The sequence below is a fragment of the Brachyistius frenatus genome, unplaced genomic scaffold (genome assembly GCF_029030835.1).
Source record: "Brachyistius frenatus isolate BFR_SWC_R1_liver_20210118 unplaced genomic scaffold, ASM2903083v1 Contig_276, whole genome shotgun sequence".
Classification (NCBI taxonomy): domain Eukaryota; kingdom Metazoa; phylum Chordata; class Actinopteri; family Embiotocidae; genus Brachyistius; species Brachyistius frenatus.
Genome location: NW_027210875.1, coordinates 325,001 through 339,550, shown reverse-complemented (window position 1 = coordinate 339,550; position 14,550 = coordinate 325,001). Strand labels below are relative to the sequence as shown.

The 14,550-nt window shown below is 41.7% G+C and overlaps 1 protein-coding gene across 1 annotated transcript in view; it reads right to left on the bottom strand.

Annotated features, from left to right (window-relative positions):
* dcc (DCC netrin 1 receptor) overlaps positions 1 to 14,550 on the bottom strand; it is a 318,060-nt gene that overhangs the window by 86,752 nt on the left and 216,758 nt on the right. Inside the window, exons 13-16 of the mRNA XM_069721879.1 lie at positions 8,790 to 8,931; positions 7,082 to 7,192; positions 5,469 to 5,663; positions 3,262 to 3,357 (exon numbers count right to left, since the gene is read on the bottom strand). Of these exons, the coding sequence (XP_069577980.1) occupies positions 3,262 to 3,357; positions 5,469 to 5,663; positions 7,082 to 7,192; positions 8,790 to 8,931 (544 nt within the window). The remainder of the gene's footprint in view (positions 1 to 3,261; positions 3,358 to 5,468; positions 5,664 to 7,081; positions 7,193 to 8,789; positions 8,932 to 14,550) is intronic.

Genomic DNA, 14,550 nt, shown 5'->3' with positions numbered 1-14,550 from the left:
TGTGTGTGTGTGTGTGTGTGTGTGTGTGTGTGTGTGTGTGTGTGTGTGTGTGTGTGTGTGTGTGTGTGTACGTGCCTCTGTTGACGACCTTGTCAGAACAGTAATAGGTTTCGTTTCTGTCTCAGCCCTCAGGGTCTCAGCTTATCAACTCCTGACTGTCACACTACAACTCCATGTTAGACTGCACATCCCAACTGAACTCCAGATGTGTTTACGCATCTACAGAAAACTCTAAATATGTCTATGTATCTTTAGAAAACTCCAGATCAGTAGTAGTATCTGTAGAAAAAAAAACTCCAAATGTGTTTAAGTATCTCAAGAAACCTCAAAATGTTCCTAAGTATATCCAGATGTGTCTATGTATCTGTGGAAAACAGCATATGTGTCTGCATATATCTAGAAAACTCCAAATATGTGTATGTGTATCGACAAAGAACTCCAGATGTGTCCATGCATTTCTAGAGAACTCCAGATGTGTCCATACATTTCTAGAGAACTCCAGATGTGTCCATGTATTTCTAGAGAACTCCAGATGTGTCCATGTATTTCTAGAGAACTCCAGATGTGTCCATGTATGTCTAGAGAGCTCCAGATGTGTCTATGCATCTCTAGAGAGCTCCAGATGTGTCCATGCATTTCTAGAGAACTCCAGATGTGTCCATACATTTCTAGAGAACTCCAGATGTGTCCATGTATTTCTAGAGAACTCCAGATGTGTCCATGTATTTCTAGAGAACTCCAGATGTGTCCATGTATGTCTAGAGAGCTCCAGATGTGTCTATGCATCTCTAGAGAGCTTCAGATGTGTCCATGTATTTCTAGAGAGCTCCAGATGTGTCCATGTATTTCTAGAGAACTCCAGATGTGTCTATGCATCTCTAGAGAATTCCAGACACTTACGTATCTTTACAGTACAGCAGATGTGTTAAAAATTGATCATGTCTTGACTCCAGATGTGTTTACAAATGTCAACAGAACTCCACGTTTCCGTATCTCCATAGATACGTTCACAGAAGTCTGCAGAGCTCCAGATGTGCCGATAGAACAGCTGGCACATTGATACGATACTGTCCACTATAAAAATGCCGCAATTACACAAACATTATAAGCAGAAAAGCACAGCTGTTGTTTTTCTGTTGATTTCAGCAGGACTGTGGATGTGTTGATGTCGGCCTGTTTCTCTCTGCAGTACATTACGAGGCTTTGTGACTACAGAAAGTTACGTCGCAAGATATTTTGTCTTTTTTTTTTCATCTCACACCTTCCTCTCCGTCTCCTCCTCTTTATTTCCATGCCCTCCTCGTTCATCTCTTTCCTCTCATTGCCTTCATTTATTCCTCTTTTTCTGCTTCTCTACTCTTTCAGCGAGCTTACATTAAAGTTCCTCGAATGTCTCCCTCTGGCCCCCTTCTCGTTTTTATCTCGATCTCACGTCCGACCTTCGTCTCCCCTCTACTGCTCGTCCTCCTCATCGCCCCTCCCTTTCTCTCTTAAAGAATTCTCAATCAAAGACAGCAAGCCTGAGTTAAACAAAATCTTGTTTTAAGGTTCACTATAAAACGATCGTGCAACAAAGGTTAAGAAACTGCGGTGAGCCGAGTTGTCTCCGCTGCTGGTTTTCCTGAGACTATCACCGCATCACGAGGGTTGAAAACCTCAGAAATGTGGCGTTTTTATGAGCGTAATAACGGATTTATGTCAGCTGCAGGCTGCAGGCGGAGCAGAGAAGGCCGGCTGTTTAATTCATAAGATGAAACTTGGCTGAGTTGGATGTGTTTCATTTATCTCACTTCTACAGGCCATCGTATTGCAGGAAGAGCTAATGAGTCTCTCACAAACACACACTCCCACATAGTCGCTGCAGGCCTGAGAGTACGGTGGCCCGGAGAGCCCAGTGCACTGCAACTTAAGAAAAGACCTGCAAATAGACAAAACACGAGCAAATGAAGAAAACAAATTCATCAATTTGGCAACACGTGCAGCATTTAGAGCAGCTGAGTGTAACTGCTGCTCCCACTGAAGAAGATCCTGATGCTTTTACAGCAAGAACTCTTCCTCAGACTGATGATGCTAAAACTGGGAAGGTTTCAGGTTTTTGGGAACTTCACACTTCCGAGTTGAGTGTTCACAAACAGGCAACATCGCATCCCCGACGTAATAAGCTCTATTTCAACTTGGTTAGCATTCATAACAATTAACACAACAAATGTATTGCTGTTTTTAACATTTAACACAGCTAGCATACTAGGTAGGCTAGGCTAACAGAGGAAGGCTATTTGACCTCGGATCGTTTCTTCCTCAGTCACTCAGAAGTTGGGACTTTCCCACTTTCATTAAAGCACGCTCATTAACTGTTGAGCACACATGTTGGTACAGATATCTTGTTATTTATTACTGATAATAGTCGCAGTGTTACTCTTGCTACTACTTCTGTCTTTAATATTGCTACCAGAATATTAATGCTACGACAAAACTCAAGCGGCAACCAACAGTGACGTTATGTCACGTTATGAATCCTCCAGTTCAGATTCAGTCCGTCACCATCTTTGCTAGTTCGGAGCGGTTTGGAGCAGGAAGTGACCATATTTGGACGAGCTGGGGGAGGAGCCAGTGGTGGATCTGACTGATCTGATCGGAAACCTGACGATACTACGTCCCGCCCACCGATAGCTGTAACCTGACTGCACCACAGGCCTGTCAATCAAACAGACACGCCCCCAAAAACAGGTCTTCTTGAATCTTCTTTTCTAATGAATGAGGGATTATTTTCAGATGGACCTCCAGAAAACTAAGAAGAAGGAGTGACTTTAGCTAACAACACCGAGATAACTGCTGGTGAAAGAACATCAGTATTTGTTTTCTTTTGTCAGATACATTAAAGCTTTCAGAAACTTCCCCGGTCAGAGAAAAGCTTTAGAAAGGACAAAACTATCTACCGACTCAGTGTTGAAAGACGGCTAATATAACTGCTGCTACTAGCATTATTATATGTTGAGTATTGCTAATGGTGCTGCTGTGAACTCAGTCTGTGGAAACGCTGCTCACATGAAGGTTCCCTCAGCACCGGTCTGAGTTCCTGTCACTGCTGATTAAACTGCTCCACCGTCGTCTTCTGTTTTCAGTGTGGCAGACTGACATCCTGTTCTGGACTGATGTTGTTATATCATGATATGTTATTACATCTGCAGCAAACCACATATTACACAGCAGCACATTAGTGAACTGTAAACACTGAGATAATGAAGTTGTGTGTGATCCTACCTGTCAGAGATCGAGTGACGGCGCTCTCGTACAGAGGAACTCCCTCTCCGGCGTTATTGAACGCCTTCAGGGAAATCACGTAGTGCGAGCTCGGCTCTGAGGAGACGGAGAGACACCTGTTACATGACATACAGCAAACCTTCTCATTTTAAAAACGAACTGATCACTTGTGTCCTGTGTATGCTTCAGCAGGACACATGTATTTAAACGGAGCATCCTTAAATACGTGGGCACAGGTTGAACGCGTTTCCATGAACACGAGTCGAGAGCTAAATCTGAAGCTTTGGCAGTTTAATATACTTTGTTGTAACTTTTTTCCACAGAGGAAGAGGCTTCCTTCACATTTCCAACACTTCCTGTCCTCGGTCCTGACGTGACGTTGTCATATGAGGCGACAGGATACAAACAAAGACGCGAGCGCAGTCGTCTGAAGTGATTGTCACGCGGCGGCTCGTCGCTCTCGATACGACGATGCTGCATGTTCACTTCATGTAGCATCAAACCGCCGCATCAGTTAAGCAAACACGCCCGCTGCGCTCCCCAGACGCCTCGCCGCATGAATTAATCATCGCTATGAATTATAAATGCCGTGTACATATGTGCGCTCGCTCCCATGTGTGCACGCAACACAGCGGCCGGGTTTCCTTCTTTTCATTACTCCTCCATTATGAGATCCGAGATGGGAATTTTCAGCCGCGTATAAAAATTCACCCAATTTGTTATTGTCTTCTTTGGCATGCAAATTGCTTGTTGCACTCGCTGAGGAGGATGTTTTCCTCTTTTTCAACCTTTCACAATTAGATTTCCACCTCAAGCAGCTTTCTTATTAAATTCCTTTACATTATTGATCGTAATTAAATGGGGATTTCATCATCATAATGAATTAATGGACGAGGGCAGCACTGTGTCAATATTGGCATTTTGTCGACAGGAGCAGCTGCATTTATGAAGGATGAACATATTAAGTCGGAGGTATTGATAAGCACGCTGCAGATGGACATTTATGGAATGATGAATTATTTAGCTGCTGATAAGAGAACAGAGAAGAAAAAGGTTTTGACAGAGATGGAAACTATCTGATTAATCTTTCACTTCTAACTCTGCAGGTATTTCTGCCTCTGACGGCTGGTGTACCGACGTTGCATCGGAGGTGTCCAACAGCTCTGTCAGTTGCACATCCAGAACATTTGAAATTGGCAGCCAGGTGACCGGCACCAGTCAAAACCGGGTCACAGAACTTCTGCTCCCACATGCCGTGTGCTCCCTCCAGTACCGAATGTTTGAAGAACATCTTCCCTCTGTTGTAGAGGTTGTGCCTACAAGTGTGACCCGACCCAGTTGAACCTGACTGGTACTCGGGAGCTTTACTGTTCCTGAAGAGGACCTGACTGAAGTCCTTTTGCTGCTTTCAACAACCTCAGAGTTTATCGTGAGTGTCGTTAAAAACTGCCACATAGTGAGAATATTTTTGGAGCCGTTAAGTTAAAATGGAACTTCCTTCGAGCCAGCGATAAATAAGAGGATTATGATTTCTCCACCAATTTCATCCTGGTGGTTCTTGTACCGCGGCCAGAATACACAACACAACCTTCAGAAGGAGGTTTCACACTCAACACCACGAGGAGTGAAAAAGATTGAAGTGCTTCATTTCTTCATTCTGAAGGCCTTGAATAAAAATACAGGAGAACTTTAGTATCTACTGACTGATTATTATGAAGCCTTTAGTTCCTCTCCGACTTCTTGATGAAGCAGAAGTACAAATTAAATTTCTGCAGGACTTTATTAAACAAATGTCCCGCTGGTCTGGTCAGGCAGCCACTTCTAAATGAGCATATATTTTTTTTCATAAAATACAATTTGTCAGTTTCAACATTTAATACGTTGTCTTTGGTCTATTTTCAATTAAATATGGTTTTATATCGTTTGCAAATCATCGTCAGACTTTGTCTCATGTTTACATGGCACATCGTTGTCTGTCGTGTTTGTTACGTCTTGTTCTTTTATGTATTGTGTGTTTATGTATGTTGCTGCTCGGACGACTCGTGGAATAAGAATTTCATTGGTCTGCGTGACAGACTGTTTCCTGCACACGTGACAATAACGTTTGAATTGAATCGAATGTTGGATGATCAAATATTTTGGTCAGGAGGTGTTGCAGCTGTTGAATATCCCTCCTGTCACTGGACTCTGCGTTCAGACATCCGTACCGAGGTTTTCGATGGAGTAGTATCTCTGCTTGCTGTCCACCCTGACCGTCTCGGCGTAGGGACTTCCCACTCCGTAGCCGATGATGTACCCTCGGACCAGGATGCTGGGGCTGAGGGGCGGAGTCCAGGACATGATGATGCTGTTGGGGAGCGGCCTGACGTGCAGAGAGCTCGGCTGGTCGGGAACCTGACTCTCTGCAAAACACCAAAAAACAATGAACAATGAAATGTCACACCAAAGAAAGAAACCACATGATGTTTGTGGTTCTTAGGACCGCAGTATTTCTGTTGTCATGACGACACATCACCGACTTCCACCACGACCAGCAGCTTTGAAGCTAACCTCGTTAGCGGCCACAGAGGCAGGTACTGACTAACACAGGCTAACCCTGTTAGCTGAGCATGAAGCCCTAACGGGACCTGACACTGCCTGTTATTCCTCAGCATCAGATGAGATCAGATTAGCGTGCTCTCGGGTCCTCGGGGGGGAGACACTTCATATCACTTTATTGAGTGATAATCCATTGAAATGAGATTTGGGTCTTCCTCCTTCCCGACCCGGAAACACGGTTAGCATGGATGTGTTTGTTGTTTTTATCTTCCTGCTGACCAGAACATCCTGGTCCTGAGCTCCGGCCTCGGCATCATTATTCTACTGGGAGTCATCAGGTGACCAAAGTCCTGTCGCTATCAAAATATATTGTACGTAGTTTTTAACCAACTTTAATGGAGTTCCAAGTAGATATAAAGACATGAAATAATACATCATTTATGTAGAATATTTTCCAGAGATGATAACTTTTGCAAAAATATATTTCATATTTTTCTTTCCCTATATTTTCATTCATTTAAGCAGCCTCCACTAATGAGTGCTCACAGAAGGCGTGATCGTTGTTGACAAACCCCTGAAACTGTTGAGTTCATTTGAATGTTAAACAGCGTTAAGCACTGCTGAATAACAGGTGGTGTTTGGTCTCATTTAAAAACTCAGGAGAACGCAGAGGGACGACGAGTTCCTGCTTTTACGCTGAAGCAGAGATTTCTTCTGTTGGACTCACGAACAAACACTGTTACGTCATGAAGCTTTCGTTTCTCTGCCAGCGCTTTACAACCATAACTGTGACAAACAGAAAGTTGGTCTATGCAGATCTTATAAAACATTTATTATGTTTATATTATAAATATGAATAAGATGAGTTTAAATAAAGTGATTTCTTCTCATACTTATTTTGCCCCCCCCCCTCCCTCTCAGACTTTGAGTAATCAAGAATGAGCATGTAAATATCTGGATTATACCGATGAATTTATCTCATCCAAGTGATTCAAATATTTAAACGTGGGTGCATCACAGGTGTACTTCAGCAAATAGGACCCCACAACTGTACACAAATATACACACACACACACACACACACACACACACACACACACACACACACACACACACACACACACGCACGCACGCACGCACGCACGCACACACACACACACACACACACACACACACACACACACACACACGCACACACACGCGCGCACGCACACACGCGCGCGCACGCACGCACACACACACGCACGCACGCACGCACGCACACACACACACACACACGTACCGTCCAGGTCGTTCTCGGGCGTCTCAGCGGTGTACCACTCACTGGCCGGACCGGTTCCGTTGGCGGTCATCGCTGCGACCTGGAAACTGTACTGACTGCCCTTCTCTAGACCTGGAGACACAGCGAGAGACAGCACATCTTTACACTTCACATCAAGCTGCCTTCATTATTTACATGTTAACTACTAGCAGGGTAGAGAACTGACGGCGACACTTCACTCTTGCTTCTCTTGACTTGGAAGTTGTTGGTCTTGACTTGAACTGGACTTGTGGTTCTTGACCTCGGACTAAACTTGAATCCTGCTTTTCCTGACTTGGAACTTTTAGTTTTGATTCAGGAAGAGGGTCTTGTTAGTTAGGTCCTGCCCTGGATGGGATTTGTTGGTCCTGACCAAGGACCAGACTTGTTGTTCTTGTACTGGGACTAGACCGGTTGGTGTTGCTGTGTTATCACACAGCAACAGCAACACTGGACACTTGCTTATCTTGGCTTGGTACATGTTAGTCTTGACCTGGAACTGGACTTGAGTCTTGCTTGTCTGAACTTGTGACTTCTTAAGACTCACTTGTTTGAACTGGGACTAGACTTGTTGGTCTTGCCCTGAGATGACAAATTTTGTCATAATATACATAATACATACTCGTCATAATGCTGACATAATAATATAACAATGTAGGATTAAAATGAAATGGTGTTAATACACATTTTATCTACAGTTCTTTTCATTTCCTCAGTGAAGCAACATAAAAACACTTTTCTAATTCAAGTTGTTGTCATTGTTGGAGAGTAAAATGGAGAGATTAATACTGACATACAGGCTTGCAGAACAGAGTACTACCCCCCCCCCCCACACACACACACACACACACACACACTGACCTGCCACTGAGGAATGAATTGCGGTGCAGACAGACAGATGAAGATAACCATCAGTGGAAAATAATGAAAAGAAAGATCACTTTCATTCAAATCCTGCAAACCTCAAATTGAAATAATAGCTGGTGGCAGTTTGAATGAACGCACATAAACACACACACACACACACACACACACACACACACACACACACACACACACACACACACACACACACACACACACACACACACACACACACACACACACACACACACACACACACACACACACACACACACACACACACACAGACCTACTGAAACCACACATACATAGTGAGGATTTGAATCTTCCCTTTGTCTATATTTGCAACAGTACAAGTGTACAGAGTACAAAAAAACAAAGTGTGGGTACACAGAAGCAGATTTTTACATTTCATCTACAGCTTTGTTTCTAGTTTGATCCGAACAGAACAGTCCATCTTCACAAATTAATTTGGAAGAGAAAATGTGGGCACATATTAAAGGACGAGTCTGGTGATATTCTTATTTTCTTATAGTCAACAGATCCCATGAAAAGACTGAACTGATCCAAGTACTGGGAATGTATGAAGAAAAAAAACAATAATATTTGATTCTTCTGTACTAAAGCTAAAGCTGGTGCCCAACAAATGGATCATTTCCTCCTGTTTGTGTAATGTTTCATACAATCTACACTGGTTAATTTTACGATGTTACAGAGCCTTTAAAATGTTTAAATAAAAATGGGAAGTAAATTACCGCAACATCCTAATTAATACAAAATAAAGTAATACAAAAATAAAATAATACATCAACTCGCAGAGCCTTACCTGTGAACAGGTACCAGAAGTTGTTTGGTTCGATGGCCTCCTGGTCTCCACGGCGACCAGTCTTCCTGTATTTGATCTTGTAGGCGGTGATGATGCCGTTCTGGGCGCCACGTGGAGGCGGCTGCCACGACACCTTGATGCTCTGGAAGACAATAAAGACAGAGAGAAACAATAAGTGAATTAATGGAGCTGCACAACATTCCCTGAGGACGAGCTCCACATTGGATCTGGGAACGGCTGATTTAGGATCTCTTTATGGTCATTGTGTGTTTCTCTGTAATTGTTTTGTGTCTCTTTGTGGTCATTTTGTGTCTCTTTCTAATTGCTTTGCATCTTCTTACAGTTGTTTGCATCCTTTTGTGTTATTTTCTTCTCTGAAACATTATAGTATTTATTGCTATGGTTTTGCTGCTCTTTACAGTTCTTATCCAACCTGTTACTGTCATTTTCATCGTGCTGAGGTAGTTTTGGGTCTCATTGAGGTAGTTTTGGGTTTTGACCAAATGTATTTGAAATTTAAAAATGACAAAGGCAAATATCGCTATTATCATTTAAAGGCTATTCTTTTTCTATTTAAAGCTTCACAAATTAACATGTGATATATGGTACAGAGGAGCAAATCAAATTAATCTCCAGAGCATTATCATTACATCAATACAAAGAGCATGCACAGCATGTAGAGAGTTTAAAGTTAGAAAATAGAGAGTGAAATGCCAGACGTTATAATCCGAGAGGATAACTTCAACCATTTGTTGTCCCAATATATCAGATGTGAATGCAGCATTATATGTGAGCAGGTTAGTGGGTTCATCACAGGAAGGTGTGAAAGACCGTAACTCTGAGCAGTGATCAGTGGAGACGCTCGTCTAGCTTCTGTTGTGTTTCTATTTCAGCTGTTTGCTGACGCGTCGTCTTTATATCTCTGTGAGAGTGTGTGTGTGTGTGTTTGTTCGTATGTTTGGGAGTGTGTTGCATGAATTTTAATTGCTTTATTTGCATGTTAACAACCCACCTCTGACACACATACACACACAGGCGTACACGCACGCACACGCACGCACAAACACACACACACACACACACACACACACACACACACACACACACACACACACACACACACACACACACACACACACACACACACACACACACACACACACACACACACACACACACAGCAGATGTTTGCTCAGCCCCCAGTGTGTTCTGCTCTGAGGCAGCTGCCATCCAACATCCAGCTGATTTACTCAGTATGACCCAAAGTGTCTGTGTGTGTGTGTGTGTGTGTGTGTGTGTGTGTGTGTGTGTGTGTGTGTGTGTGTGTGTGTGTGTGTGTGTGTGTGTGTGTGTGTGTGTGTGTGTGTGTGTGTGTGTGTGTGTGTGTGTCAGGAGGCCTGAACATTAATGAATGAAGATTAATGAATTAGATACGTGAAAAAAAAAAAAAAACCTCATCAACTTTTTGTTCCTATCAAATGATCTTCTTCATAATTTCTCCTGATGGTTGTGACTGCAACTAATCATAATAAAAATGATTACTTTGTTTTTTTCTTCAACAGTTACAATGGAGGACACTGTGATTAAACAGGCTGCGGTTAAAGCACAACCTCCAGTGTAATACTGTGATTATACAAGTTACCAACTAAATAAAATATGTCATCTAAATGTGTTCATATTGTGGAGCAATTCACTCTCAAAACATGAAACTTTTTGTGAGTGCAATCTCCGTTTCCATGGCAACACATGGGGTATGACTAAGAACTGGAAAACAATCAGTTGCGTCAGCAGATTCTGTTGTAATGTGTACAATGTTTCCTACTCCAGGAAGTAGACCGACCCTTAGCAACCACCCTAGCAACAGAGAGGATTTCTAGTCTCCAACTGAATAAATACAGAACATAGAAACACTAAACTGATCAGCTAGTTCAGTCTGGTTGGAACAAAGATATCTGATGAACAAAGATATCTGATGAACAAAGATATCTGATGAACAAAGATACCTGATGAACAAAGATATCTGATGAACAAAGATATCTGATGAACAAAGATATCTGATGAACAAAGATATCTGATGAACAAAGATATCTGTTGAACAAAGATGTCTGATGAAAAAAGATATCTGATGAACAAAGATATCTGATGAACAAAGATATCTGATGAACAAAGATATCTGTTGAACAAAGATGTCTGATGAAAAAGATACCTGTTGAACAAAGATATCTGTTGAACAAAGATACCTGATGAACTAAGATATCTGATGAACAAAGATATCTGATGAACAAAGATACCTGATGAACAAAGATACCTGATGAACAAAGATATCTGATGAACAAAGATATCTGATGAACAAAGATATCTGATGAACAAAGATATCTGATGAACAAAGATATCTGTTGAACAAAGATACCTGATGAACTAAGATATCTGATGAACAAAGATATCTGATGAACAAAGATACCTGATGAACAAAGATATCTGATGAACAAAGATACCTGATGAACAAAGATATCTGATGAACAAAGATATCTGATGAACAAAGATATCTGATGAACAAAGATATCTGGTGAACAAAGATATCTGGTGAACAAAGATATCTGATGAACAAAGATATCTGATGAACAAAGATATCCATGTTCTCATGTGTTTTTAACATTTTAGCTCCATGTCATGTGTTCAAACCAAACCGGTCCAGCTAGCCTCCTCTAGGATTGTAAGTGCGTGACTATCCGTGGTGTTACGGTACGGGTGCTCAGAGCGACCAAAAAGGACCAAAAGAGACCCGACTTCATCAAATGGGTCATTTAATAGAACTATAACAAGTAGAAACTACATTATATTACATATTATAGGAAACTCAGTTCTAATTCTATTTTCCCATTGAGGAGGTGGAGGGATATTTCTAGTGATGAGCAGGATGTGATGTCATGGTGATTTGTTTCAAATGTTCTGTTGACCAATCAGATCGCTGGGGCGGAGCTACTGGTTGAATAATTTAACTTCACTGGGTTAATTTGCAGTTCGATTCTACAATTTTAACTACAGTCGTGACAGAAAAGGCCTCAGTGAAATAAAATGTGAGGCATCCAATTGTACAATGATATATTCTGCAGTTTTAATGCACACCTGCCAGCCTATTAGAAACCAGTTTTTCTGTTATGGTACAAATTTTAGTTACAACAGAACCTGAAGTGGACTGTCAGTTTATACACAACATGCAGAGCTCACAACACCCTTACACATGTACACACATGTACACACTGTATCACATCTGTTGGCGGTGTCACAAGCACTTTAAATATTCAGCCAGTGTTTCTGCGACGACGGACACGGAGGAATTCATTAACATTTAGCTGCACCTGTTCCCTCTGATGCTCCTCATCCTGCTAATTGATTACAGCAGAACTGATTATGAGAGGAGAGGAGAGGAGAGGAGAGGAGAGGAGAGGAGAGGAGAGGAGAGGAGAGGAGAGGAGAGGGGAGGGGAGGAGAGGAGAGGAGAGGAGAGGAGAGGAGAGGAGAGGAGAGGAGAGGAGAGGAGAGGGGAGGGGAGGAGAGGAGAGGAGAGGAGAGGAGAGGAGAGGAGAGGAGAGGAGAGGAGAGGAGAGGAGAGGAGAGGAGAGGAGAGGAGAGGAGAGGAGAAGTCGTCCAGATTCCTCCATATTCTCTCTTTCTCATCACCACGAGCTTCATTAACTAATTAGCCACGTTGACAGGACCCAGTTGGATGTGAAGTCTCCATGGAAACGATGCAGAAGTTACATTCATGTTTCAACAACTCCCACAGAGACACAGAGAGGAAAACCACCCATGAATGAGTTGAGCAGCAGCACCACACTTAGTCTCTGTTAAATGTGCATCCTTCTTCTCAACAGAAGAACAACTAATATTTCCATTAGGCTGTTAGTACTACAACTATAATTAGAATAAATAAATACGTGATGCTGCTCTATCATCAGTCAGCATGAAGCTGACCTGAATGCAGCCTTGGTTTGAGGTGATGGGAACATTTCTCCCTCAGCTCTGGGCTCCATACTTGTGATTTATTTGATGGTTGTGTTTACACTCCAATATTAATTCAAGTGATATTGAAAAACTGGAAATCAAAGTTTGACAGTAATCAGTATCATGATGTGAAGTCCATTTATTTATTTTTGTTGTTGTTACTATTTATCTTTATTACCCAATTTAAAACAATGGTAGCTTGTAATATGTCACCTGTTACATTTTAAAAGGCACTAGTTGCTCCAACACCTGTAACTTCTGATACTGCTGCTGTTCTATTATTCCTGCTCCTGTTATAAATAGTAGCTGCACTATTACTGCTCCCTGTAGCACTACTATTCTTTTTGCTACTACATATTTTATTCCTACTACCACTGCTGCTACTGTAATTACTGTCCTTGGTACAAAGTCCTACTATTACTGCTTCTTTTATAACTTCATTTTTAACTGCGTCTGGTACTTTTATGATGGCTCCTGTTACTGATATTAATGCTGCTGCTCCTTCCAACGTCTGTCAGAAACATCTATTTCTTCTGCTGCCATCGACAGTGACAAAGAGTGAAATCATTAATTTAATTTGAATGCGTAAGCATCGGCTTCATTATAGGAAAAGAAAAGATCGAGATGTTCTATTTGTTTTATATTATTTTTATTGTTATTATTTGTGTTTTGATCTGATTTTTCTTACTTGATGGTGTTTTGTAAGTCTGTTTGGGTTGAATACTACTAAAGAATACTACCATTATTCAGTTGATTTCTCCTCTATCACTTCTGATTGTACCTGCTGCTGATACTAAATACTGTTAATGCTTCTAACACTACTTTTATTTACATCTGTAACTGATCTGAAATGTAAAACATCTCTTTGCACATACCTGATTCATTATATTTGTGCAGCTGAAGCCTCAAACGTTCTGTTGACGTTTTCACTGGCAGATCTACATTATGCTGAATATAATTGGTGGACGTCAACTCTCTATCTGCTGCCACAGAAACAGCTGAACCACAGTGCACTGCGTTCATTAATTTATTGAGCTTCATGGTGCTGACTGAACTAAATGGGCTCGCCGGATCAATTAGGCCGGTATCAGAACTACTTTCTCTCCATGTGTGATTTAGAGGTGAAGTGTCCTCCGGCTGTAGCGGAACGCTGAATCATTTCTCTTTTTTATTTAAGCCTGAGCAGCATTAGAAAATGTCGGGCACAGAAATCCCTCCTGCAGCTGCTTTGTATTCAGAAGTAGCTGACATTGTAAAGCAGCAGGCCAAGTGAAGCCACGGCCTCATTCACCGCCTTCAAACGGCCCGAGTGCTTCCGTCTATTTTAATTTTCCCTCAAAGGACGCGAGGAAAAGGCAGGGAGGTCTACAGAGAGCTGATGAAGATAATAATCAGGAGCAATAATAACCAGAACAGCTGATAATCACAGGAAGCAGACGCGCGTATCTTACAGAAACTCAATGAAGATAAACAGTCACGACAATCCTGTTAATTTTACTTATTCAATAACACTAATCTGCTACAACAATACTCACACTATTAATACTGTTGTTAAATCTGCAAACAACATCACTGCTGCTGCTGTGAAGGTTCCTCTGTAACTAACACTTTGAAAGAAACACCAACTTATCTTCTCTGATTCAGTGAAAACACCACAGAAATTGATCAGTATTAAACTAAAAACCTCAGTTGGACCAACAAACACAGCTTTAATTCCCTGGTCACAAACTCTTAAAGTAACATCTACGCCTCCGTC